General features: G+C 54.8%; 1 protein-coding gene across 3 annotated transcripts; it reads left to right on the top strand.

The window, feature by feature from the left end:
* The first annotated feature begins 231 nt into the window (after positions 1-231).
* Positions 232-27068, top strand: GATAD2B (GATA zinc finger domain containing 2B). Of its 3 annotated transcripts, none has more exons than XM_065857554.2 (11): positions 232-365; positions 15399-15728; positions 16720-16849; positions 17009-17140; positions 17804-17935; positions 19019-19189; positions 20538-20853; positions 21898-22100; positions 23327-23437; positions 23533-23650; positions 24156-27068. In XM_065857554.2, exons 2-11 carry the CDS (start codon positions 15400-15402, stop codon positions 24287-24289), a joined length of 1776 nt encoding a protein of 591 aa, XP_065713626.1. In that variant the 5' UTR covers positions 232-365; position 15399; the 3' UTR covers positions 24290-27068. The 3 variants fall into 3 exon arrangements, with proteins under 3 accessions (XP_065713626.1, XP_065713627.1, XP_065713628.1); XM_065857555.2 differs by lacking the exon at positions 232-365 and adding an exon at positions 9234-9441; XM_065857556.2 differs by lacking the exon at positions 232-365 and adding an exon at positions 9469-10427.
* The last annotated feature ends 732 nt before the right edge of the window (positions 27069-27800 follow it).

Genomic DNA, 27800 nt, shown 5'->3' with positions numbered 1-27800 from the left:
CCGCGGGGAAGCCCGGCGGCTTGCCATTGGCGGGACGTCGCGCCAATCTTCGCTCCCTCCCTCCAATAAGAAGCGCGGGGTGGGCCCCACGGGGCGACCGGCGGGATGGATTGGTGAGACGCCGCGTCTGTCGTCGCGCCGCGCCAATGGGCGTCGCGTCTGGGGTCGGGAGGCGGGGCGCGAGCGACGGGGCCGCTGCCCAATCAGCGGCATTGTTTGTGGTGGTGCCGGCTGCGCTCCGCGGCGGCTGGTGGCTGCGGCGCCGCGTCTGCTCCGCCCGCCCGGCCCGGCCCGGCCCGGCCCCGGCTCGGCCTCAGGGACCCCACCGGCGCCCCCGCACCCCAGGGCGGCGCCCCCCGTGCCAGGTGAGGGCTGCGGGGGCGGGGGGGCCGGGCTCGGCTCTGAGGGGTGCGGGGGAGGGGAGGCAGGGCCCGGCGGTGGGGGGGGCAGGGCCCGGTAGTGGCCGCGGGGGCTGAGGGGGATGTTCGGCGTTCGCGGGGGGAAGCGCCCGCGGCCTTGGGGGGTTGTGCCCCTGAGGGGAGCGGAGCGCAGGGTGGGGGGGTTGTGCCTTTGTGGGATTGCGGTGGGGGCAGAGCCCCGGAATTCCGGGGAGGTGGGGGCAGAACCGAGGGGCTGTGGGGGTTTGAACCCCGGAATTGTGGGGAGAGGGGGAGCAGAACCAAGAGGTTCGGGTGGGCAGAGCCCCGGGATTCTGCGGGGGCAGAACCCCGGAATTCTGGGGGCGGGAGGGGGGGGCAGAATCGCAGAATTCTGAGAGCAGAGAAGCTGCAGAATTCTGGGGACAGAACCCTGGAATTCTGAGGGGGGCAGAGCTCCAGAATTCGGGGAGCAGAGCTCTAGAATTTGGGAGACAGAACCCTGGAATTCTGGGGGGTAAGAGCTCCAGAATTCGGGGGACAGAACCCTGGAATTCTAGGGGGGGGGCAGAGCTGCAGAATTCGAGGGGCAGAACCCTGAAATTCTGGGGCTGGCGCTCACCTGATTGGGGACATTTGGGGGTTCAGGGTTTGCGGGGCTGTGCTGGCACCACATCCCTTGTGGGGAGAGATTTGGGGGGGACAGCGAACCAACCCCAACCCCAGGGTTTGAGGGGGCAGAGCCCCAGGGGTTGGGGGGTGGAAGGGGCCGGCCCAGCCCTCGGGAATGGGTGAGGAGGGTGGGGATCCCCCGTGGTAAAACGGGGTGTTGGCTCTTCCCGCAGGGCTGGGTGGCTGGGGGGGGGGGGGCACAGGCTGCAAACCTGCTGTGCGTGGGGGGGTCTGTGGGGAGGGGGCGGCCACCCCCTCTCCGCACATCTGGGGGGGGTGTTGAGGCAGATGGGGACCCCCCTTTGCCATCCCCTCCCTTTGGGGTGTCCCCGTTTTGTGGGGAGCGCTGGCGAGTGATGGTTGTTCCCCCATGGTGGTGGGGGGGGGGGTCACCCGGAGGGGACACCCCCTTTGTTCGCTCCTCTTGTGCTGCGTTTCGGGGGCGATTCCCCTTCCCCTCGTTGATGATGGGAACAGGTGACCGACTCGCTCACGGGTGCCGAACCAGATTTTCTGCTCTGCCGGATTTCACCTCATTTTGATTTTACCCCCCCCCATCTTCCCAACGCTGCTTCAAACCCGGGGGGGGGGAACCGGGAAGGGAAAACTTCCCCATCTCCGCTTAACGTGCAGTGAGATCCAGAACTGCCTCTGTCCATGTGCCGGCGCTGCCCACACCCCTTTGCCACTGGGGGGGGATGAAAACACCGGTTTGGGGGGGCAGAGGCGTTTTGGGGCGCTGCGTGGGTTCAATCCCCCCCCCCTCGTGCTCCATTTCCCAAAAACACCGAGCGTCGGAGCCATTTAAGGTGCCTCGATGGGAAGAAGGGGCTGTTTGATGGCGGGGGGGGCGGCGAGAGGAAGGGAGGAGGTTTGTGCGAGCGAGGATGCGATCGGACCCGTTCGCTGAAACCACCACCACCCCCCCCCAAAACGGGTTGATTTTAATTGTTATTTAAATTTTACGAAGCTCGGCCGCTGCCGGGGCGGAGCAGGAATTTTGGGGTACGGCGCGGGGTGGGGTTCGCCTCTTATTTCCCAGGGTTTGGAGGTTGGATCGGAACAACGAGCAGTTGGAGAGGACGCCGGTTTCGAGGGATGATTTTAAGGGTTGTGCCGTGGGCTGGTTGCGTTTGGGGTGCCCCCCGCCCCCCGAAACACCGGTTTGAAGCGGCTCCTGTCACCGGGGACGGCCGCGGTTCCGCCTCACGTGGCCGCGGGCTCGGCGGGGGGATCCATGCCCGCAATCGCTCGCGTCGCCTTTTCTCCATCACCGGAGCCGGCGGCTCGAGGAGCCAAAACCCCCGCGTCTTGGCGAGGGGGGGGAACCCCGACCTGCTTTCCGAGCCGTTGGAGCTCTCACCGCCACCTTCGCTCGGGCGCTTTTCCTGGTCACGAGGCCGCGGGAGAGCGAGCGTGACGCGCTGACAGGAGCATCCATCTTTGCTGCCTTCCTCCTCCTCCTCCTCCTCGGAGCATCCCGCTCCCGCCGCCCCCTCCCCAGCGCCCGGGGGGGCCCGCAGCAGAAATACCCACCCCGCGGAGCCAATTCGCCTCGCGAAAGCCGCTTTTCCGCCGGTATTTCCCCCTCGGGATCCTTTCAAACGGGACGAGTTCCACGGATTCATTCACCGAGCAGCTTCCTGGTCCGTTCTGCCTCTCAAAATCAAGCCCTAAACCTATTATTTTCTTCTAAATTCCCTTTTAATTGAATTCTACCCTTTTTTCCCCACTCCAAACCGCTCTCCCAACCCATTTCTCCCCTTATATCAAACAACACACCCATTTTTAGGAGCGTGAACCTTTTATCGCCCCGCTCACAACGAACCTTTTCTCACCTCTCGCTCCACAAAACCACTCATTTTTAAACCATTTGGGCAAATTTGGGGCTTTTTAAAACAATTTTGCTGCTTTTTAACGAGGCCGGCGCGAGGCGGCTGAGATTTATAGCCAAAACTCAACCTATCAGGCCGTGCCACATGTTGCTGGAGTTTTACGGCGCTGGATCAACCGCTGGAAGATGGAGAGGAATAAAACCCGCACCCGTGTTTCTCCCCTTTATCCCAAGCCGGATGGGTTCGGTTTAGCTTTGCAACACCCATCGGTGTCGAGGAAAACGCTGGGATTTGTCTTATTCTTTATGATTTTCATATAAATGTGGGATATCACTGCTAATTAACCGCTCTCACCCCTCCCAAAACCTGGATTATTGAGCTTCGACGGGAGGATTAAAACGACTCATTCTGGATCCTGTCGCGGTTCTGCTGGTAAATTGTAGCGACCGTAAGTTCAAACCGCCCCCTGTTTTTCCCCAATATGTTGGATTTAGGCTTAATTTTCAGGCAATTTCAGAAAATGAAGGCGAGGATCCCGTTTCGCGGAGATTAGGCCTGACCTAAACCAATCTTGTGGCAGAGGACGCCGTGGCTTCAAAGCCGTGCGCTTTGATAAACTGATTAAAAATAACCATTTAAATCCTAATCCTTCGTTGTGGTTGATGCTCCAGTTTGGAAACGGGGTCTTGGTGGCCGAAGATGAAGATTTGGGGGAATAGGAACCATTCCCTTTTCTCCCAATGCTTCCGGCGAGGAAACCAATGCGAACGCATCCTTCAACCTGCAACACGTTGGAAACGCTTCTCACCGGACACTAAAACTGGCTTTTTCACCCCAAAATTCACCCCGACGCGGCGCTTTGGGGGTGCAACTCGCTTCCCCGAATTAGCGACGTCAGGATGGGACCAGAAGGAGAGGAACAACCCAAATCCTCCCGCTGTTTGAGTGGAATAAAACCAACTTTTAGGCCTCGAAAAGGCAGAAGAGCCGAACTCCCCGGTGCTGGGCGAGGGACGTTATCGCAAAGGCTTTGCCAATCGTTTTTACTTCATAATCCAGGTGTTTAAGCTTAAAATGGTTCTTGTTTGTTGGTCACCGGGATCTTTATCCGGAAACAAATGGCGTAAAGTTAATTACAAATGTCACCACTTGGTATCAAAGCCCCTGATTCTCGTGTTGAGATTCGCGTCCGGCGCCATCGGAAAAGCCACCAAGAGCCTCGTTTTGAACAAAACGGCTTCACCAAAACGCCACGTCCCCGATTTCCTCGGCAAAACCAGTTGGGAACGCGGCGCTTCTGGCTCGGCCGCCTTTTCGCTCGCTGTATTCCACCGAAATTGGGGTAAATCCCAGCAACCCAGTTTGTCGTAACCCACCGAGGACGCCTCGCGAATCACCGGTGACCGCGTGGCCGTTTGGGGTGTTCATGCAGGGTTTTGGCGCTGGTTTTGGTTGGACCACCAGGAACCCTTGGGCTCTTTGCTTTCTCCTCCCAATGGGATTTTTTGGTCTCTTTTCCTCTCGCGCCGGCGTTTTTGTGCTAATTCTGCTCGTTTTACTCGTGGCTTCACCCGGTGGACGTTTTTCTGCTCCGTGTTTGGTGAAATCGTTCGAACCGCTTGTATCGAACAGCAATTTAGGGCTGATTTTAAAACTTCCCTCGTGGAATCATCTCCCGGTTGTACCAAAATGTTTAAAGAAGTACTTATGGTTAGACCCAAGCTGCTGCTCATCACCGTGCTATGGAGACGGAAGAAAAAGCCCAAAACACCACAGAGAGGAGGGGATTTGGTGCTGGATCCCCCTTTTTTGGGAAAGAGTGGGATGTCGAGTTTAAAATCCGATAGAATTGCGGTAATTCGGTCTTTTTCTCCTCCTCAACGGATCGCGTTTGATTCTAAAGGAGCTTTGGTGCCGCTTCCACCGGGCATCGGACGTTTTGTGGCTTCACCCTCAACCGCCGTCCCGTGGGGTTAAATTCACCCCTTTTGGGAACGTTTGCTGCTTATTTTGAGGCCGATTCTCCCCCTGCTCCTTTAGGTCCCACGTCCCAAGTGACTTTAAAACTCAAACTTTCCGAGCGTTCCATCCCAATAAATGAACTCGGAGCCACCGCATCCCCCTTTCCCACCCGGCCGCCTCTTTCTTACTCCCAATGAGCACCCCGGAGCTCCTCGCCACCCTTTTTGTGTCTTATGTATCGGAATCGTCGCAAAAACGTCAACGAGGAGAAAACGGCGACTTCTGGGCTTAATCAACCGGGAACTGGGGGAGATTCAGCGCCGGATCACCTGCGGATAACGAATCGGATTCGGGAAGCGGAGCGGCATAAAAGCCGCTATTGTTGGCGCGTCGTCAAAGGCCTTTTCAGCCTGGAAACAGAAGCACCCAGAGGATGGGTCCTTGTGAAAGGAGCCGAAAATTCAATTAAATGAGCGTCCCGGTGGCGTTTCGCCGCTCCGGCCGTAACGAACCTGCAGGGGCCGCGCGGGATGGAGGGCGGAGCGGGAGGTGTGAGGGGCTGGGAACGGTTTCACCTCCTCCTCGATACCAGGTGAAGTTTCACTGTGACAAGGGGAAGAAATCACAAGGAATTGGTGCCCGGTGAGGTGGGCACCAGTGAGGGCCTGTGGGCACCAGTGAGGGCCTGTGGGCACCAGTGAGGGCCAGTGGACACCAGTGGACACTGGTGAGGACCAGTGGATACTGGTGAGGGCCAGTGGACCCCGGTGAGGGCCAGTAGACACCAGTGGACACTGGTGAGGGCCAGTGGACACTGGTGAGGACCAGTGGACACCAGTGAGGGCCAGTAGACACCAGTGGATACCAGTGAGGGCCTGTGGACACCAATGAGGACCAGTGGACACCGGTGAGGGCCGGTGGACACCGGTGAGGGCCAGTGGACACCGGTGAGGGCCAGTGGACACCGGTGAGGGCCAGTGGACACCAGTGGACCCCAGTGAGGGCCCGTGGACCCCAGTGAGGACCAGTGGACGCTGGTGAGGGCCAGTAGCCACCACTGGACCCCGGTGAGGGCCAGTAGACACCGGTGAGGGCCAGTAGACACCAGTGAGGGCCACTGGACACCAGTGGGGACCAGTGGATGCTGGTGAGGGCTGGTGGACACCAGTGGACACCAGTGAGGGCCCGTGGACCCCAGTGGGGACCAGTGGATGCTGGTGAGGGCTGGTAGACACCAGTGGACACCAGTGAGGGCCCGTGGACCACAGTGGGGACCAGTGGATGCTGGTGAGGGCTGGTAGACACCAGTGGCCACTGGTGAGGGCCCGTGGACACCGGTGTGGGCCGGTGGCCACTGGTGAGGGCCAGTAGATACCAGTGGATGCCGGCGAGGGTCTGTGGACACCAGTGAGGGCCAGTGGACGCTGGTGAGGGCCAGTAGACACCAGTGGCCACTGGTGAGGGCCCGTGGACACCGGTGTGGGCCGGTGGCCACTGGTGAGGGCCAGTGGATACCAGTGGATGCCGGCGAGGGTCCGTGGACACCAGTGAGGGCCAACAGATACCAGTGAGGACTAGTGGACACCAGTGAGGGCCAGTAGACACCAGTGGACACCAGTGAGGACCAGTAGGCACCAGTGAGGCTGTGCTGAGCATCATCACACAGACTGGGGGTGGAAAAGCTCATTTCAGACCCACAACTGAGGCAAAAATGTCTCAATTCTGGCTTTACATGAACTGGAATGATTTTAAATGACAAGAGGATCGACTTTGTCACCGGGCACGCGTTACGGTGAAGGTGACGGCGGAGGGAATGACAACAGAGCCATATGGAAGGGCCGTTTCCCAACCTTCTCAGAGGGGAACGACCCCGTTTTCCCCTAAAAACCCCAAATCGCGTCGTTTCTTGAGGATTTCGCGAGGTTTTGGAGCCGTTCTCTTAAAAAACGCCCATTTCTCATCATTCTCCGCACATTTTCGGTGGCCCCGGCCTGGAAATAATTCTTATTGGGGCCCAAACCGCCACCTCATTAGTTTATAAATCTATGGTAACTAGCGTATAATTAAAGCCTAATTAGTTATTTCCCCCTTTGTAAATGAAATTGTTCCGTTTTATCTAATAAAGGCGAACTCGGGTAGAACCAGCGATGGGAGCGGCGTCGAAACTCTGGTTAATTACCGGGTTTTGTGCAGCCCGTGGGGTGAGCGAACACGTGTTCGTTAGCGGGTGTTTGATTGATTACACGGTCATTTGTGCGAACAGTTTTATTTGTAGCAGACCATTCGATGATTGTAAAACCCGCCTGCAAGAGATGGAGTTTAAGTCAATCACTTCTCGCTCCGCAAAGAAATTAAACCTAGGACTAATCTTAATTATAGCCGGGGAGTCTCCCCAAATTAGTGCTCGTTAACCTTTGATTAGCGCCGGTTTTTAATTCATGGCCCAAAATGGAAGGTTCCCCTTTCCCTGGTTGGTTTGACCGATCCCATCAAGACGCCCAATTCCCCTCCTGTGTTTGGTAAAGCCGGGTTTAAGCCGGGCTTTGGGAAAGGCTTGACCTGAGTGGTTGATGGGGCTTTAGGCCGGACTGGTCCCATAAAGGCCGTGGTGTGGGGAGCTGGTTTCATGGCTGTTTTCAGCGTAATAACCCAAATTTGGTAATTCTGGTTCTACAAAGCCCGTGGGCTCAACCGTGTTGGAGTGAGATGGACGGGGATCATCTGGGTGCTCAACGCGCGCGTTAGTTCGTTAATTCCTTAACGAGGCCTCGAACCTGTGAGCGCCGTCCTCAGCCCTGGTTTTACCTCCCCTGCAGATTTCGGGGCGTCCCCTTCGCTGGGGGGATTGGCTGGGATTTGGGCTCCGCGCACCCCAAATGGGTCACTTGGGGTGTCACCGTGTCCCCCCTGGCTGGGTCCTTTATAGGGTGACACAGGGACAGAGTGGGGGTGTCACCATGTCCCTCCAGCACCCAAACCCATCTGGGTCCTTTGCCAGGTGGCACAGGGACAGAGTGGGGGTGTCACCATGTCCCCCGTGCTGGGTGACACAGGGACAGGATGGGGGGTGTCACCGTGTCCCTCCTGGCACCCAAACCCATTTGAGTCCTTCCCTGGGTGACACAGGGACAGAGTGGGGGTGTCACCGTGTCCCTCCTGCCACCCAAACCCATTTGGGTCCTTCCCTGGGTGACACAGGGACAGGATGGGGATGTCACTGTGTCCCCCCGGCACCCAAACCCATCCGGGGTTCTTCACTGGGTGACGCAGAGACAGAGTGGGGGTGTTACTGTGTCCCCCATTGCCAGGTGACACGGGGACAGGACCGGGGGTGTCACCTTGTCTCCCCACACCAGGTCCTTCCCTGGGTGACACAGGGACACAGTGGGGGTGTCACCATGTCCCCCCTGCTGGGTGACACAGGGACAGGACTGGGGGTGTCACGATGTCCCCCCAGCACACAAACCCATCCGGTTCCTTTGCTTGTGACACAGGGACAGAGCGGGGGTGTCACCATGTCCCCCCTGCTGGCTCCTTCCCTGGGTGACACAGGGACAGGACTGGGGGTGTCACCATGTCCCCCCCAGCTGGGTGACACAGGGACAGGACCGGGGGTGTCACCATGTCCCCCCCAGCTGGGTGACACAGGGACAGAGTAGGGGTGTCACCATGTCCCCCTACTGGCTCCTTTACTGGGTGACACAGGGCCAGAGTGGGGGTGTCACTGTGTCCCCCCCTCTGGGTGACACAGGGACAGGACTGGAGGTGTCACTGTGTCCCCCCAGCTGGGTGACACAGGGACAGAGTAGGGGTGTCACCATGTCCCCCCACTGCCTCCTTTACTGGGTGACACAGGGCCAGAGTGGGGGTGTCACTGTGTCCCCGCTCTGGCTCCTTCACCGGGTGACACAGGGGCAGGACCGGGGGTGTCCCCATGTCCCCCCAACTGGGTGCCCCAGCGCCAACCACCCACCAAACCCCCAGCGCCAGCATCTCCCAAACCATTTGGGCACCTCAAACCAGGACCAATGTCCCCATCCTGCGACTTGTGACTGGATTTTGGGGACGGGGGGGTGAGCCCTGAACCATCGAGCCACCCACCCACTGGTTTTGCTGGCAGCGAAGGGGTTAAAACCCCACCAGAGGCCCAGGAGCTCATGAATGAAGACAAAGTTTGGCGGGGGGCCAGGGGCTGCTTTGCTGATGGGGGTGGCGGGGGGGGGCACGCAACGCCGCCACAAAATATATTACCCAAAAATTAAAACTGAGGAGATGGGTCCCCATGGTGGGGTTACAAACCGGCTGCGACCGGATCGGGGGGGCTTTTTGTTGCTTTTTTATTTTGCCTTTTTTCGCCTGGTTTCGCTGCCCCGCGAGGCATCATGGGTACGAGCATCCCCCCGTTCTTTTGTTTAATATCCCCGTACGGCGCATGATTGGCAGCGAAGCGCCCGGCGCGGCGCGGACGGGGGGGCATGGACGGGGGGGCTCAACCCAGGGGGCTCCGCGCACCCCCCGCCTCGGCCGCCCCCCCACGAACCCCTCTCATACTCCCTAATTAACACCTAGAAGGAGGCGACGGGGATATTGTACCTGTAAGTATTCGTTAGCCCGGCCTTTCCTTTGCTTTTCTATCAGACACAAAGCTTCCGTTTGATATTTCTATTAATTAACACAAATATCCATTTAAAGGATATTTTCAATATCTATTTCTCGGTGGGAGCGGTTCCCCCCCCTCCGCCGCTTTTAAAATACAAACCCACCTCTCCGCAGGCGCCGTCTTCCGGAATTCACCCCGTTTGCCTTAATTTCTTTCGAAAGAACGAATCCCAATTAATTTTCGCCTCCCAGCCGAGCGCCGGCGGTCGCCCCCCCTTCCCGCCCCCCCCGGTTGGTTCCGCCGATGGTTGGGAAGGGATTTTCAGGGTGTTTTGACGGGCGCGGGGTCGCCCGGCGCACAAAGGCCGGAGCCGCAGTCGAGGAAATCGCGTTATATAAGGGAACCTGCGTCATCCGCGCTCGCGGGGCCGGGGGAGGATGGAACCCGGTGCTCCCGGCGCCTCCGCACCCCTCGTTATTTCCTATCTTTTCTATTTTACCCCCAAATTCCGTTTGCGGGGGGAGCGTTTTCCCCGTTCCCCCTGAAGCTCGAGGAGCGTTTTGATGGGTTTACTTTAAAAAAGGGGGGGGTGCAAAATGGTCTTTTCCTCCCTCTCCCCATCGCCACCCCAAAACGAGTCGGAGGGGTGAAGCTTAACGAGGGTTGTGCTGTAATTACCTCCTCGTCGTCAATTAACGAAGTTAGGAGGGGGGATGAGAGAGGAAACGTCCCCCTTTCCCGCCGGGCTCCGGCCTTGCAAAGCCCGGCTTAAGGCTGCAAAACCCGGCGCTGCGGGGGGCGCGTTTTGCGACCCCCCCGGCAAGCGTGGAGCTGCGATGTGGCGATTTTTAACCATTTCTTCCTCAACTCGTCCCCCTCCGCTCTCACGGGGGGGGACGCGGGAGCCGCGACGGCGAAACCCTCGAGCGCGGTTGCGCCGAAGCGACGCCGAGGATCCGCCGACCGACAGCCGCCCTCACGGTTTGTCTTTCGCATCTTTCCTTTGTCTTATTTTGGCTTCTCCCCCCGCGTTACCAACCACTCCTTTCCCACTCGGGGAATGTTTTAACGCCTCTTTGCTCTTTGTTAGCGCCGGATTTAGGGCCGTGTGTTGCTTTAAAGCCCGGTGCACGACACCCCCTCCATATTTCCTCCCTTACCTGCATCAAATTCCTCCACAGGGTTTCTCGCCATAACCCGAGCCCGCCGTGGTGTTTCTTGACCACTCAAACCCGTAGCATCGGGTTCAACCACCACCGTCTTTATTCGATAGCGCTTTATTGATTTTATCCCCGCTTCGTTTCGCCTCAGCCCCACCGAGCCGTTAAGTCCTAATTACCTTTTTAGGTGATTAGCCTTTTAATGGGGTTGTATGGAGACGCTGGGCTGGGGAGCACAGCCATTTTGTGTGTGCGCCGCGGTTTACGGCGTCGACATCGGGCGTTCTCGGCGTGCATAGGAGCGAAGACGTCGGGTCCGTGCATGTGCCGGGCGCCCTAAATTCCCCAATTCCATCCCCGGGCTCCGCCGAACCGCATAAAACCCACCGTGGTTCTTAAACCTACGGGGGGGATCGCGGTAGGGGCCGAGCGCGCTCAGGTACGTTGGATCCTGCACCCACGGGGCGTCAAATCGCGACTTCTGCTCCCGGCGGAACGCGGCTTAAAACGCCTTTTATCCCATTGACATAACAACTTTAAATATCTAAATTGCTGTTGTTATTTCGAGGGACTGAGATGGTGGTGACGACCACGCGGGTTCGGTTCCGGCCAGCGCAGGGACGGCGGGGTTTGGAAACCGAACCTGCGATTCGCCCGATCTCTTGCAGTTCTGTTTGTCTTCGTTCAGCTCGTTCGACGCAGCCTCGAATGTTCCTGAATTTCGTGTATCTTGGGTTTAATTTCGCATATCTCGGGTTTTATTTCGCGGCGTCGCCTCCGAGTCTCGTGCCGTGGGGTTGAAGCTCTTTGGTTTTGGGTGAGCTGGGCCCAAATCTGGCGCGGAGTCTAAGCCGGAGTTGGAAACACCGCTGAGCCGGTGGCTCCGCCATTCGCGTCCCTGCTCTCTCTGGGCAGCGTGGAAGAGAAGAAACCACTCAGCTGATGCTTCCCGGTCGTGCCGGCGGCTGAAGGATGGCGTCTTTTTGGTGACAGAGGCGGCTGAAAGTGGTTTTGCCCCTTTGGGGGATGCTCTGGACCGCGTCGGCGGCCGTGCCGGCGTCGGGGATGTCTCGTACGTCTCTTGTTCCCCGTCAGGCGGGAGAAGCAGCGTCCTCGTCGGCCGGAGCGTGCTTGGGAAGAGGAGAAATTCATCATTCGACAAAACCACCCTTCGCGAAGCGCTGAGGATGCTCCTGGCAGAGCCGCATTCGGTTCTCAGCGCCGGCGCTTGGGCCGATACCGGAACCGCTCCTGTTCTTCACCACATGTCCTTCCGTCCGATGCTTCTCCTTCCTCCGCGGGGTTTGCCGCCGGATTGTCTCTCCATGGACACATGTGCAGGTGATACACGTGTTATTGCTCCCGTGCCATTTTTGGCCGCGCCGTGACGCGGAGCGCGGTCAATACAACACCGTCACTCGCAGCCCACCCTCCTCATCAATCCTTGAGCATCCCCGCTCGCTCCGAGCATCCTGAACGATTTACCTTTGGCGCTTCGTCCTCCAAGAAGCACCCACCGGGTTATTGCGGCTCCTTGCGCCGCTCCGGGCCGGCCCATCGCAGCCGCCACGCCGCGTGAAGCAGAAGGTACGCGGTTCTAAAGGCGACGTCGCGAAGAAACAAGAGCAGAATTCACCGCGCCATCCGCACACCGCGCGCGGCCCTTTCGCTGCGGCACCCGCTGACTCCTTGAGAAGCACAAGGGAACTGGTTGTTACTGGTGGGACTGGGGACACCTTGTGTCACCGGAACCGCGTTTGCCTTGGTGCTGGGAGAGCTTGGTGCGGGGAGATTTTCCTCCTGGCGCTGCCGTTTCTCAACCGGGTGGGTTTTCTTGTGTCGCTTTTCACCTTGGCCGCGTGTCCTGTTCATCACAACCCATCGATTAACTCGGGAGGCTCCGAGGCTGGAAATGGGAGTCGAGGAAAACTAAAGCGGGTTAACGCAACAGGAAGACGGGAAAGGGTTGTGGAACCTCCTGGGCCTTCCCTGCATAAACTCCGGTTGAAATGAAGCTTTGCTGCCAAATTGTGCTCGTTCCATCCCACCTTCCTCAGCATATTCATCCGTCCAGGCCGCACGTTGCGAGCCGGGCGCATCCCCTCCCTCGCCGTACTCGCTCCCCCACTCTAATATTCATTTCTCCAGCCCGACTCGCTCGTCGCAGCTTTTCAAGCAGTTGCTGCCGCTTTGTTGGGCTGGGAACGGCAAACCCGTCTTTCGAGAGCCGGGGAAGCGAAACCGCCCCGAGCTACAGGAGCGGGTAGAGGATGCTGAAGGTAAGGAAACGCTTCGCGGCGTCGGCGCGCACCGATCCTCCCGCCTTCCCGCGTGGAACGGCGCGTCCGTGGCGCCGGGAACCGAAAGTGACGGTGAGCTCGGGAACCGGCGATGCTGGAGAACACCCGGTTCAAACCGCGGTGATATCTCGAGCGTAGAAACACATGGAGAGAGATTTGGGGTCGATCGGCAATGCTGCGGGGTCAAAATTAGAGACCTGTAGCCTTTGGGAGGAGCATCCGTGTGCCAAGAAACCACCACTCGTCCTTTGATATCGAGGAATTCCTGTCGGTGGAGAATTCAATGGTGCCGCGTGTGCTCCGGTTCGGCGGCCGAAGATCTGGATTTGTAGAACCAACATCAAGAAAAGGGGGAGGACACGACCGGGCTGGCCTTGCAGTTCATCTCAACCCCATTTCCCCCAAAATAAGACAGTGGCTTATATTATTTTCTCCTCCAAAACATGCATTAGGGCTTATTTTCGGGGGGGTGTCTTATTTTTCCTTGAACAAGAAAAGACCCAACGTTCATTCAAATACAATCACATCATCACCTTCTGGAACATCGTCACAACTCTCCAAACCCTCTCTGTCCCGCTGCGTTAATTGCTGATTAATTGTGCTTATTTACAAGCCTGGACACTGTTTAAATTGACTTTTTTAATGAGCTGGAACTAGGGCTTATTTTTGGAGTCGTGCTTGTATTTCGAGCATCCTGGAAAATCCTGAAAAGTTGTGCTAGGGCTTATTTTCGGGGTAGGGCTTATTTTCAGGGTAGGGCTTATTTTCAGAGTAGGGCTTATTTTCAGGTCCGGTCTTGTTTTTGGGGTAGGACTTATTTTGCGGGTAGGTCTTATTTTCGGGAAAACACGGTATTTCAAATTATCCCCTGACTTAATAGGGCTGGTTTCTCTGGGAAGGTGGTTAAAATCCAAGAGGAAAAGGGGGCAAAATCTGCTCTGTAATGTAGGGATTATTAAACAATATATTTAATTTATAAATCAACGCAAAGCTGCGTTTGATGAGAAGAACCCATGGGGTGACCTGAGTCTTTTCACCACTCCATCGTGTCTCAAACAACCCGATTTGAGCTTCGATTTAACCCGGGGTCACTCGCTAGGCCGGGGGCGGGAAGCGGCGGTTTGGGTGGCTCGCCCGTGCTTGCCCGGTTATATTTGGTTCCCGTCGACGTGCCGTTTTGTGCCGAGAGACCAGCCGGGCGAGTCGAAGGAATTTGGCGGCGCTCCCCCTGAATATGGAGAAGACGGGAGATGTTTTATGGCAGGTTCGCGTTGTTTTCTTGCCGTGGTTCATCCCCTTCGCACCACATTGATGTCCTGCGTTTCAGGAGGTGTGGAATTATAGGGGATTTAGGACGTTTTCCCGGTAGAAATTTGGCTTGATTTTAATTCGGAAGGGCCGTATGAGCTCACCTAAAATGCCCCAAATCCACCCGTTTTGGCCTCATCGTTCTCCCTGGATCACGTGGAATTATTCCCAAGCTTCCAGGTGAGAAAACCACTCAGATTTCTCCCATCTCTCCCCAAAACGTTTCCATTCTGAATTATCCCCCGGTTATTTGCCGCCATCAAGGCCTCGCCGAGCTGGTCCTGCTCCGTTTGCCGATGGAGCTCGCTCGCCTTTTATTCTCGTTATTCATTTTGGTTTCTTATCAGCACAGGTTGGGGTTGGGTCGGGCTCCTTTTCCCCCTTTCCCTGCATTTCTTGGCCACGGGGCGTTCGTGCAGCTGGAGCTGTGGGTGGATGATCCCGTCCGCACCTTCGCCCCGGAGCGTAAACCAGGACTAAAACCACACGCTGGGGGGTTTTGGGTGTTTTGGGAGCTCAAGAAGCAAAAGTTGATGGCGCAAAAGCTGCGAATGAAGCATCGGAGGCACCACTGCAGGCGGGCTTAACAAAAACTGAGACTAGGCCCAGGTAGCGTAAGGAGCTGAGCAGATTTACTTCTACGGGGCGACCTTTAAATGTAGACTTGGAGTATCGACGTTTCCATCCTTGTCTTTGATGCTGTGTGAGGAGCAATGATCTTTTTGAGTAAGTATTGGACAATATGGGCCGAGGTATCACCCCCTCTCATCCAGCGCCTGGCGACACTCGTTTCTCTCTGCTTAATTATTAATTGTTAATTATCAACGCCCGACCGCTCCTCCCGCAGGTGGGATTTGCATCGCACGTTCGCTCACCCCGCGCTCCGCGTTTTCCGCCTCCCGTTTCGCGTTGATCCCGTCGAGCGGTGTTTTAATGCCGAGCGAGGGATGGCGGCTCCGTTTTTGGGGACTCGGGGCCGCTCTCGCCTTTCCTGGCGCTTGGGAAACTCCCGCCGGGGCCGCTTTAGGATGGGGATTAAAAACGTGCAGGTTATGGCACATCCCGGCGCGGGGGAGGCCGGCGCTCCCCGAGGGGTAGGCCGGGCTTATAGCTCCCCGGGGGGAGTTAAACCGGGTCTAACCGCAGCCGCGATACTGACCGCGCGTCCTTATATCACCTCGCAGGATGGACAGAATGACGGAAGACGCCCTGCGCTTGAACCTCTTGAAACGGAGCCTGGACCAAGCGGATGATCGGGACGACGTTCTGGCCAAGAGGCTGAAGATGGAGGGCCACGAGGCCATGGAGCGCTTGAAGATGCTGGCGCTGCTCAAGAGGAAAGACCTGGCGGGCATCGAGGTGCCGCACGAGCTCCCGGTGAAGCAGGACGGGGTCAAAGTCTATGAGGAAAAGCTCAACGGGAGCCTGAGGCCGCACGGGGACGGCAGGACCGCGGGGCGGCCGGGCAAGGAGAACATTAACGACGAGCCGGTGGATATGAGCGCCAGGAGGAGGTAGGTGCCAAATAACCGGAGTCCGGAGCTTTGCCTGTTGTTAATCCCGGGCTTTACCAGGCCGGAGATCCCAAATCAGGGACATTTCGCCGGCCTGGGGAGCGCTCCTGGTGTCTGGGAGGTCCCTTTGCTCTCCCAACCAGCGTTCAGCGCTATTCTTACCTTGCTTTTCCTTTCCTTCTCCACCCCAAAACCAGACAGAGTTTTACTCTTCACCATCCATCCATTTAGCGTTAAAAGCCCCAACAATCCATGGCAGAGCGGAGGAGGCTCTCGTTAAACCAGGACTTCTCATTAGCACCGACAGAAGCTCCTTTATTTAAGCGGGGGCCAGATTTGATGCAGGTGCACGGAGTCGCCCCCGAACTGCCCCTGGTGCCTTCTGCTGAGCTTAAGAAAGCTCCTGAAAAGCCGCTGCTCAGGCATTGCTGAGATGAGTCTGCAGGAGCCGCTTTGGGTTCCCTCCAGCTCTCCGGATTCTCACCCTGATTCCTATCAGCAAACCCCGTTTCTCTCCATTTGGAGCGAGAGGGTGACGGAGAGCCCGTCCCGTGGTCCCGTGTGCCACGCTGGCACGGCCCCTCTCGCCTCTTTTTGTATGGGAGGGAGAAGGAAGCTGATGTTAATGATGGGGATTTACAGCTTGATTTGCTCACCTCGTTCTCACCTCCAGCGTCGTGCGAGGAGCGATGATCTCGAGTATTGAACAATATGGGGCCGAGGTATCGCCCCTCTCATCCAGCACCTGGCGGCGCTCGTTTCTCTCTGCTTAATTATTAATTATCAACGCCCAACCGCTCCTCCCGCAGGTGGGATTTGCATCACACATTCGCTCACTTAGAACAACCCTGGCCAAGAAAATACTTTGAGGGAGTCTTTTTCCCTTTTGGAGAAGGGGGATGGAAGTCGTGTGTCCTAAAGCCGCGGTGCTGAGCTGCAGTCTCCGCAATTGTGTTGCGACTCGGCCTTATTTTTAATTTCTCTTCCTCAGCGACCAGGACAGGGGCCGATTAACCCCCTCGCCCGATATCATCGTCCTCTCCGATAACGAGGCGTCCAGTCCCCGCTCCAGCTCTCGCATGGAGGAAAGACTCAAAGCAGCGAACCTGGAGATGTTCAAGGTGAGGGGCATGCGCCGCTCCCTTTGCCGAGGGGATTTCTGCGCAGCGCCGTAACTTCCGTGCGCGTCGCATCGTCGCTTATTTGCTCTACACCCCCCATCTTGGCGCAGCGGCGGGTTTCGGCTTTTTGAATTTGCCCAATTTTGGGCGTTTTCGCAGGGGAAGAGCCTGGAGGAGCGGCAGCAGCTCATTAAGCAGCTCCGGGATGAGCTGCGGCTGGAGGAGGCCAGGCTGGTGTTGCTGAAGAAACTGAGGCAAAGTCAGCTGCAAAAGGAGAACGTGGTGCAGAAGGTGAAGCTCTGAGGGCTGAGTGGGGTTGAGGGGAAGGAATCGGCCTCGCAGACACCCGGTCACGGGCAAACACCCAACACCGACTCTCCTCTCGGGCTTTTTTACCCTGAGTTTGTGACGCGCTCATTTTGTGCTCCCGGGTGATGTTTCGGCACCAAACCCACAGCGCTTGTCACCCTCAGGATGCATTTCCGCAGCTCTGAAGTATTAATAGTTGATGTATCCTTTTTCCCCGAAAATAAGCCCTACCCCAAAAATAAGCCCTACCCCAAAAATAAGCCCTAGTGTCATTTTTCAGGATGCTCCAGACACAAGCCCTACTTCAAAAATAAACCCTAGTTACACCTCGTTAAAGAAAAGCCAATTTAAATAGTGCCCAGGCTTGTAAAAAAGTACAATTAATTAGCAATTAATGCAGCAGGACAGACAGATCCTTCAACAGGAAAAGCAGAATCGCATTCAAAAGACAAAAGGGTCAGCAAAAAGGAAACAGAGTCACAAGAAATTCACAATAGAATTCAGGGTTATGATGATAAGACGCCCCCCTGAAAATAAGCCCCTGTCTTATTTTCGGGGGATAACGTGGAGGAGGTTGGTTCTGCGCCTCCTCTCCTTCGGGAGCGCCCAGCCCTGATGCCATTTCTCATGTTCTCTCTCATCCAGACTCCGGTTGTCCAGAACGCAGCGTCTATCGTGCAACCGTCGCCTGCACACGTGGGGCAGCAGGGCCTGTCCAAACTGCCCTCCCGGCCCGGAGCTCAGGGCGTCGAGCCTCAGAACTTGAGGACATTACAGGTGAGCCGTCCCCTCTGCGGGGCCAAACACGACGTTACAGACACCTGGATGAGGCTACAACCACCTCAGTGAGGTTACAAACACCTGGATGAGGTTACAAACACCCAGATGAGGTTACAAACACCTGGATAGGCTACAAACACCTCAGTGAGGTTACAGATACCATGATGAGGTTACAAACACCTGGATGAGGCTGCAAACACCTGGATGAGGCTGTGAACACCTTGATGAGGTTACAAACACCCAGATAGGCTACACACACCTGGATGAGATTACACATACCTGGATGAGATTACACACACCTGGATGAGATTACACACACCTGGATGAGGCTACACACACCTGGATGAGGTTACACACACCCGGATGAAGTTACAAACACCATGATAAGGTTACAAACACCTCGATGAGGTTACAAACACCCGGATGAGGTTACAGACACCCGGATGAGGTTACAAACACCTCGATGAAGTTACAAACACCCAGATGAGGTTACAAACACCTGGATAGGCTGCACACACCCGGATGAGGTTACAGACACCTGGATGAAGTTACAAACACCTTGATGAGGTTACAAACACCTCGATGAGGTTACAAACACCCAGATGAGGTTACAGACAACTGGATAGGCTACAAACACCTGGATGAGATTACAGACACTGTGATGAGGTTACAAACACCATGATGAGGTTACAAACACCATGATGAAGTTACAGACACCATGATGAAGTTACAGACACCTGGGTGAGGTTACAGACACCTGGATGAGGGTTACAAACACCTCTGTGAGGTTACAAACACCTGGATGAGGTTATAGACACCCAGATGAAGTTACAAACACCATGATGAGGTTACAGACACCCAGATGGAATTACAAACACCTCGATGAGGTTACAACTTGACCAGTCTGCTGTCCCGTGCTTGGGTGGGAAGTTCTTTCTGCAGACAAAGTCTTTTCCTGTCACCATTTAGTTGTGGTGTCTTGTGTCAGAAGGCAGCTCGAGTTACAGATAAACGGGGAGCTCAGCGTTCCCCTTTGCCTCAACTCTCACCAAATGCATTTCTCGTGTGGTTTCTCCGCAGGGTCACAGCGTCATTAGGTCCGCCACAAACACGACTCTGCCCCACATGCTCATGTCGCAGCGCGTGATCGCCCCGAACCCGGCCCAGCTCCAGGGGCAGCGCGTTCCTCCTAAACCCGGCCTCATCCGCACCACAACGCCGAGCATGAATCCAGCCATCAACTACCAGCCGGTAGGTCCCGCGCTTGGCGCCGGCGTTGTTGCCCGGTGGGATTAACGAGAAGGGGAAATAGGAAACGCCGCGCGGGTCTGAGCGCCGCGTGGAGCTCGGCGTGAGGATGTTGCATGGAATTGCATCCCAATGGTGTCCTTGACCCGTGTGGAAGAACGGAATGAGAAATAATGGAAAACTCCCCGTTGCGGAGCCACCGAGGTCCCTGGAGTTGAGGACGCTTAGGTCCCTTCGTTTGACTTTTGGAAGTCGGACGGGAAATGGAGAAGAAAAGCGATAACGCGTCCCCGTTCTGGCGCTGCCATCGAACCTTTCTCCAGGTCCCTTTTCCTCGTCCAGGGCTGCAACGCTTGGCACACGGGCCCAGATTAACGACCCCTCTTAATGAATTCCAGGGTTTGTCACCAGTCCTTAAGACATTTAATCTGTCCTAACGAGGGTATAGCGCCAATTTATAAATCATAAACCCAGCAATCTGAAAGTCTTGCATCCAAACAACTGTCAAATTATGTGTTTGATGGAAAAAACCCCAACCAGCTACTTTTACAAAAAGTTCATTGGTGTTAATTCGTTAGTTGTAGGTTCATTGGTGTTAATTCATCATTGATGTTAATTCATCATCTGCTTATTTAAATCTGGATCCCCGATCAGCTCTGCCATTAATTTTCCTGGGCCTACGTTGCACTAAGTGCTTTGGGATTGGTTTTCCTTCCTTTCCTTTCCCGTTTCCCGATCAGCCGAGCGTTCGCAGCCTTCAATCCGTTTGCCCCAGTTTTATTTTCGTCTCCTGGGTGTTATTCTCCGTCGACACGACGCGTCCCCCGAGCTTCGGTAGCTGACCCTGTTTCGATCACCCAGCGGGTTCGTTCGTACCCTGGGAAACAGGTGGGCCGGGTGACAAACTGGCCCTGAAATAGGGCTTTTTATCACAAAAAAAACAGCGAAAGCTGCATCCTCGGGTCGGCAAAGTGTTCGTGCTTTGCCGCCATTGTGCCAGAGGCTCCTGCGCATCCCAGCGACCGGAGGACCAGGAATAAAGCTGCTCATGGTGGAAGATGGAACTGGAGGTTGGGAGCGGAGGAGCAGATATTGGTGTCGACGCTGGGTCCCAAACCTGCTGAATTCCCCGAGCTGCCCCAAATTCCAATGAACCGGAGGCTCCTCAGCACCGATGGGTTAATGTAGGGGCCGAGACGAGCTCCGTGTTGTCTCCCCAAGTCACTTCGGGAACGTTTGCAGATGATACCTAAAGGTTGCGAGCAGGCAATCTGGCTCGTCCAGGTTGGCTTAGTCGCTGAGCTCTAGCGTTGATTTCCTGTATTAATCCTCCTCTCCTCTTCCCCTCCAGCAATCAAGTTCTTCTGTTCCTTGCCAGCGCACGTCGTCTTCAGCCATCTATATGAACCTCGCGTCTCACATCCAGCCCGGCAGCGTGAACAGGGTCTCGTCCCCGCTCCCCAGCCCCAGCGCTCTGAACGACGCGGCCAACTCGCAGGCGGCCGCCAAGCTCGCCCTGCGCAAACAGCTGGAGAAGACGCTGCTGGAGATCCCGCCCCCCAAACCGCCCGCTCCCCTCCTGCATTTCCTACCCAGCGCGGCCAACAGCGAGTTCATCTACATGGTGGGGCTGGAGGAGGTGGTGCAGAGCGTTATCGACAGCCAAGGTGAGGCGGTTTGCCCCCATGGTGCACCCCCCTGCCCGTCTTTGAGTCCCCTCCTGAGGGGCTTCGATCGAGCTCTTGGTGGGCATGGAGAGAAGGGCATGGAAATGGGAGGACAGGCTGAGAGTTGGGAAGAACAGAAGCTCCGGGGAGACCTTAATGTGGCCTTTCCGGGCTTAAGAGATGGGGACAGACTTTTGAGCAGGGCCTGTTGTGACAGGACAAGGGGTGATGGGTTTAAATTAAAAGATTGAGGCTGGATAGAATGGAATTGTTGCCCTGAGGGTGGTGAGAGCCTGGCCCAGGTACCCAGAGAGGTGGTGGCTGAACCATCCCTGGAGACATCCCAGGCCAGGCTGGACGGGGCTCTGAGCACCCTGAGCTGGTGACAATGTCCCTGCTCATGGCTGCGATGAGCTGGGGAGTTCCCTTCAACCCAACCTGTTCTGTTCTGTTCTGTTCTGTTCTGTTCTGTTCTACTCTACTCTACTCTACTCTACTCTATTCTACTCTATGTTACTCTATTCTATTCTATTCTATTCTATTCTATTCTATTCTATTCTATTCTATTCTATTCTACTCCTATTCTATTCTATTCTATTCTATTCTATTCTATTCTATTCTATTCTATTCTATTCTATTCTATTCTATTCTATTCTATTCTATTCTACTCTACTCTACTCTACTCTACTCTCTTCTACTTCTCTTCTCTTCTCTTCTCTTCTCTTCTCTTCTCTTCTCTTCTCTTCTCTTCTCTTCTCTTCTCTTCTCTTCTCTTCTCTTCTCTTCTCTTCTCTTCTCTTCTCTTCTCTTCTCTTCTCTTCTCTTCTCTTCTCTTCTCTTCTCTTCTCTTCTCTTCTCTTCTCTTCTCTTCGTTTTGCCAAACACGTGGCTCGAGAGGCTGTGAGAACAGCTCCCGCTCTTACCCAGCTCTAGGGGGGCTCCATGCGGCCCCGTCGCTGCCATTCCCGGGTGGTGTGAGAACACGGGGCTGGGGGGAATGGTCCCGTTTTCCCAGCTAAACTCCCGTTTCGTGGCGATCCCCAGGGAAAAGCTGCGCGTCCCTCCTGCGCGTGGAGCCCTTCGTCTGCGCCCAGTGCCGCACCGACTTCACCCCGCACTGGAAGCAGGAGAAGAACGGCAAGATCCTGTGCGAGCAGTGCATGACTTCCAACCAGAAGAAGGCGCTGAAGGCCGAGCACACTAACCGGCTGAAAAACGCCTTCGTGAAAGCTTTGCAGCAGGAGCAGGCAAGTTCACGGCTCCTCCGCGGGCTCCGGGAACCTGCTGGTCCCCTTCCCTCTGCATCCGCGGCTTTTTGGTGGGTTAATTACTGCATGGGGCGTTACTGGGAGCAGTTCTGGGCTCCCCAGTTTAAGAAGGACAAGGAGAGAGCCCAGCGTGGAGACACAGAGATGTGAGGGGGCTGGAAAGGCTGGAGCAGAGGAGCTGAGAGGGACCCGATGATGTGATCGATATCTCAGGGTGGGCGGCAGAGGATGCACCGGATTGTTCGGTGCTGCAGCGACAGGACGAGGGGCAACGGGCACAGACTGGGACACGGGGATTTCCACCCGAACACGAGGAGGAACTTGGGTGCTTTGAGGCACCAGAGCCTGGAGCAGCTGCCCAGAGCGGTTTGGAGTCTCGTTCTCCAGGGACATTCAAACCACCTGGATGTGATTTAACGTCTTACTGCCCACTCGCTTATCTCTGGAATGATGGGGATTTGCTGAAATCCCATGATGAGTTGGTGTTGGAGAACTTGTTTAGAGGCCCCGGGGTAAAATAAACTAGAAACTGTCGTTTGTGAACTGAAGAAAAAACAACACAAAACTAAACATGAAGTAGAATGCGGCTGCTGACGAACAGGAGCTGCCTGTTCCGGGGCAAAAAGAGGCTTTGGGCTGTTTGGGAGAAGGGGATGCAGCACCGGTGTGGGCGGTGGGACCGGGGCAGTGACCGTCCCTGCGCTGGGCACCGGGGAGAACAAACCGCCAATACTGGGGGCGGATTGGGGGCCCTCAGCTCAGAGCTCAAAATGGCACCAGAATCACCTCAGGGCTCAGAATGGTGGCACCAGAATCACCTCAGCGCTCAGAATGGCGGCCCCAGGGGTGATGGGATCACCTCACACCAAGAAAGGCCTTGAGGTGCTGCAAGTTCAGGGAAGGGAACGGAGCTGGTGAGGAGCTGGAGCACAATGTGATGGAGACTGAGGGACCTGGGGAAGCGGCCTCAAGTTGCACCAGGGGAGGCTGAGGGTGGAAATTTGGGATGATTTCTCCCCAAAGGGCTGTGGGTGTTGGAACAGCTGCCCAGGGCAGTGCTGGAGTCGCCATCCCTGGAGGGGTTGAACACACAGATGAGGTTCTCAGGGACATGGGGTGGGTTGACGCTTGGACTCCATGACTTTAAAGCTCTTTCCCAACCCAATGAGCGTGTGTCTCTGAGGATGCCTCTGGTTCTCTCCCAGGAGATCGAGCAGCGGCTCCAGCAGCAGGCAGCCCTGTCCCCCACCGCGGCTCCCGCCGTCTCCAGCGTCAGCAAACAGGACAACATCATGCGGCACCACACGCTCCGGCAGGTGAGCGACCCTTACGGACCAAACCCCACGAGCGATGTTTCCCCCCCGGGGCCATCCCGCTGCCTTCCAACCAGCCCTGTCCTCCCGTTCCGCAGGCTCCGCAGCCGCAGGGCGCGCTGCAGCGCGGCATCCCCACCTCCGCCCGCTCCATGCTCTCCAACTTCGCGCAGGCGCCGCAGCTCTCCGTGGCGGGCGGACTCCTCGGCATGCCAGGTAATGGCCCCCCAGCACCGCCGCTTCGGTTTGGGGAGGGGGATTTATTGCTGCTGCTGTTTGCGATCCCGCTGCGTCCGCTGTTGAGGGAGCTGGGGGTTCAGCTGGAGAACAGGAGCTGAGGGGAGACCTTCTGATCTCTGAGCTGCCTGAAAGGAGCTTGGAGCCAGGGGGGTCGGGCTCTGCTCCGCAGGAACAAGCGCCAGGAGCAGAGGAAACGGCCTCAAGGAGACGCTGAGGTTGGAAATTTGGGGTGATTTCTCCCCAAAGGGCTGTGGGTGTTGGAACAGCTGCCCAGGGCAGTGCTGGAGTCACCATCCCTGGAGGGGTTGAAACACAGCGATGAGGTTCTCAGGGACGTGTGTTAGTTGGGTTATGACCCCAAGAGTCTCTTCCAACTTAAATTGATCCTATTTTATGGTTTTACCCTAAATTATCACTTGGGAATGTACTGGATGTGCCACAAGATGATGCCGTGGGGGTGACTTTTGCCTCTCTTCCCCAGGTGTTAACATCGCCTACCTGAACGCCGGGATCGGAGGCCACAAAGCGTCGAGTTTGGCGGATCGGCAGCGCGAGTACCTGTTGGATATGATCCCCCCCCGCTCTATATCGCAGTCCATCAGCGGACAGAAATAACGCCTGCTGAGACCCCCCCGCCGCCCTCCCCGCCTCCGTCGCATGCCGTGCCTGTACCGGTGCCTCTGCCGTACACGGGGAAGAACAGACACAAAAATAAGCGAAAAAATAACCCACAAAAAAAAAAAAGAGAAAAAAAAATGCTAAAAAAAAGCCCATTTGAGACCTTCGACAGTTCCTGTTCCTTTTCCAACCCTTCACTCGTTGGGTTTCTCTAGCAGCGAGAGGTCACTTCTTCCAGAACGGCTCCGCTCGCGCTCCGCGCTCTCCGTGTGTCCCGCTTGGTTTATGCTGGTTTTTTGTAACGCCAAACCATAGATTTTTTTCATTGTGTTGTGTTGCGTTCCCGCCCCCCCCCTTTTTTTTTTGCCTCGCTAAACGGATGGTTCAACTTTTTATTTTTGCCTCTTTTTTCCTTTTCTAGAGACTTTTTAGGGCACCCGCTCTGGTTTTTTTTTTTAAGGGGGAATCGGGGGGCGATGGAGCCTGGACTGGGGGGGCCGCCCCCCCCACCCTTCGCCGGATGGAGCCGCAAGACGCCGACCCCCGGTTTGGGGGATGCTACCGGGACCCCCCTTTTGGCTACGGGATGGACCCAATGGGGGCGCAAGGGGGTGTCGGTGCCACCCGGGGACCCCCCCCAGTGCGGACTGGGAGCGACTGGTGGCCTCGGTGAGTCCCCCCCATACCCCCCCCATTCACTGGGGACAGTGGCAGCGATGGGGACGCGGGGGGGGGCACCGGCCGGCGGGAACGAACCCAAAGCAAGAAAATAAGCCGCCAAAAGTCTGAGAAATGAAAACCGCTTGATTTGCACTTAAACCTCCACACTAACGGGCCCCCCCTTCCCATCCCCTTGTGTCCCCCGCCCCCCAGCACCCAAAATCGCCCCCGGCGCTTTGCCCCGAAGGAATTTCCTGCGAGTTTTATGTTTGGGGTTTTTTATTATTATATATTTTTTTAATTAATTAATTCCATTCCCACCACCCCCCATCCCCCCCCCCCATAGGATTTTCTTGTGCAATTTTAAGCGCCAGCTCGGGGGGGGAGGGGGAGAGGGGGGTTCTATCCCCAAACCCCCCCCCCTGGAATGGGGACGCCCCCGATCAATGAGCACTTAACCCCCCCATGGGGCTCTGGGTGCCCCAATTTGCCCCCCGGGGGCCTCTGGAGTCCAAACCAGATTTCTTTTGAAAATTTCAAAATTTCAAAATTTTAAATTTCCAAAATTCCAAATTTTCAAATTTTCAAAATTTCAAAATTTTGAAATTTCAAAATTTTAAATATTCAAAATGATAAAATTACTTTTGGACCATTTTTAAAAATTCACATTTCAAAAATGTTAAATGCGAAATTTTGACCATTTTCAAGATTTTAAATTTCAAAAATGTTAAATGGGAAAATTTGACCATTTTCAAAATTTTCAATTGGACATTTTGAATATTTTCAAAAATTTGGATTTCAACATTTTTAAATGTGAAATGTTGAACATTTTCAAAATTGAACATTTTCAAAATTTTAAATGTGAAAATTGAACCTTTTCAAAATTTTAAATTTCAAAAATTTTTGATGTGAAATTACGAACATTTTTGAAATTTTAAATGTGAAATCTTGGACCTTTTCAAAATTTTAAATGTGAAATTCTGAACCTTTTCAAAGTTTTAAATTTCAAAAATTTTAAATGTGAGATTTGGAACATTTTCAAAATTTTAAATTTGGAATTTTGGACATTTTCAAAATTTGATATTTCAAAAATTTTAGATGTGCAATTTTGAACATTTTCAAAAGTTTAAATGTGAAATCTTGAACACTTCAAAATTCTAATTCAAAATTTTGGACATTTTCAAGATTTTAATTTGGCGTTTTGAACATTTCCAAGCTTTTAAATTTGAAATTTTGACCATTTATCAAAATTTTAAATTTCAACCATTTTAAATGTGACATTTTGAACATTTTCCAAATTTTAAATGTGAAAAATCTGAACCTTTTCCAAATTTTAAATTTGAAATTCCGGACATTTTCCAAAATTTTTAAGGTGAAAATTTGAACATTTCTGACATTTTAAATGCCCAAAACTTTAAATTTGAAAATTGTCAAAGTGTTCAAATTTTAAATTTGAAATTCTCGAAAGTCTCAAAATTTTCAAATTTGAAATTTGAAATTTTGAAATTTGAAATTTGAAATTTTTGAAATTTTCAAATTTGAAATTTTGAAATTTTGAAATTTTGAAATTTTGAAATGAAAATTTAAACATTGAAATTTGTTTAAGCTAGTGCAGCATAGTGACGTATATACACATATATATATATTTTATGGGTTTTCTTGGATTTATCCTTATTTAGCTGGCGCCCCCCCCTCCTAAACCCCCCCAGGACACCGAGGTCCTTTGAGATCCTTTTCCCATCTCCCCCCCCGCTGAGGAATCGTTGGACAAACCCGAGCTTTCGCTTATTAGTTGGTTTCTTTCTTGTTATTAATCCGCTTGTGTCCCCCCCAAAAGGGCCCTTTATTGCGCCCCCCCCCCCCCCCCCATCCCATCCCATCCCATCCGCGGTGACCGGGGGTTGAGACCAAACCCCAAAATTACCTAAAAAAAAGGTAAAAACACACACAAAACAAACCCCACAAAAAGTGCAATACTGACCATGGGGTGCCCCCCGGGGGGGCCACGCTGGGGGGGGACCCATGGCCAACAAGACGCCGACTTCATGGTGCTATAAGTGAACTTCACCCCATAGCGGGGGGGACACGGGGACCCTTTTACCACCCCCCCCCCCCCCCCAAAATCCCCCTGAACCCGCAGCCGCCTGCGCAGGTTTTACCCCCCCGCCCCCCCCCCCCCGCTTTCTTTTACCGCTTAGGGGTAGATCCGCTTGGGAAGATGCTTTATTATTATTATTAATTTGGGTTTAATTGGGTTTTTTTGGGGTGTTTTAAGTGGTTTTTTGGTTCCTCCAAAGGCGTAACCCCCCCCCACAACCCCCCCATCCCCCAAAATCCCCCCCATCCCCCAAAATCCCCCCCCCCCCCGCCCTTTGTTGGCTTATGGTATTGCTGCCGAAATGTTCTAACAAGGACTCGTGTATATAAGCTATTTCTTGACACATTAAAAATGGTTAAAAAACGGTAAAAAAATGGATAAAAAACGATTAAAAAAACGGGAAAAAATGGTAAAAAAAAGGTAAAAAAAAAAGGATGAAAAATATATAAAAAAAATAATAAAAAAATTGTACATTGTGTAGAAAAAAAGGACAAAAAAAAACCCGAATTCGGGGAAGCGAACCCGCCTGGCCATGGGTGTTGTGGAAGTCGTCACGTCCTCGTCCGTGTGCCCTCGTGTGTATGATATGGATACAACCACAATAAAACGTGCAAAAAGGGGGGGGTCCCGGCGGCTCGGCGTGGGGGGGGGGGGCGGGGGACACACACATGGGGCTGGGGATGGGGTGGGGGGGGGGGACACACCGGTGACACCCCCCTTTTTTTTAGGGGGGGGGGTCCTGGCCATGCA

This window comes from Patagioenas fasciata, chromosome 30, assembly GCF_037038585.1.
Source record: "Patagioenas fasciata isolate bPatFas1 chromosome 30, bPatFas1.hap1, whole genome shotgun sequence".
Classification (NCBI taxonomy): Eukaryota; Metazoa; Chordata; class Aves; order Columbiformes; family Columbidae; genus Patagioenas; species Patagioenas fasciata.
Note: the sequence above shows the minus strand (reverse complement) of the source record. Positions and strands in the feature narration are given on the sequence as shown.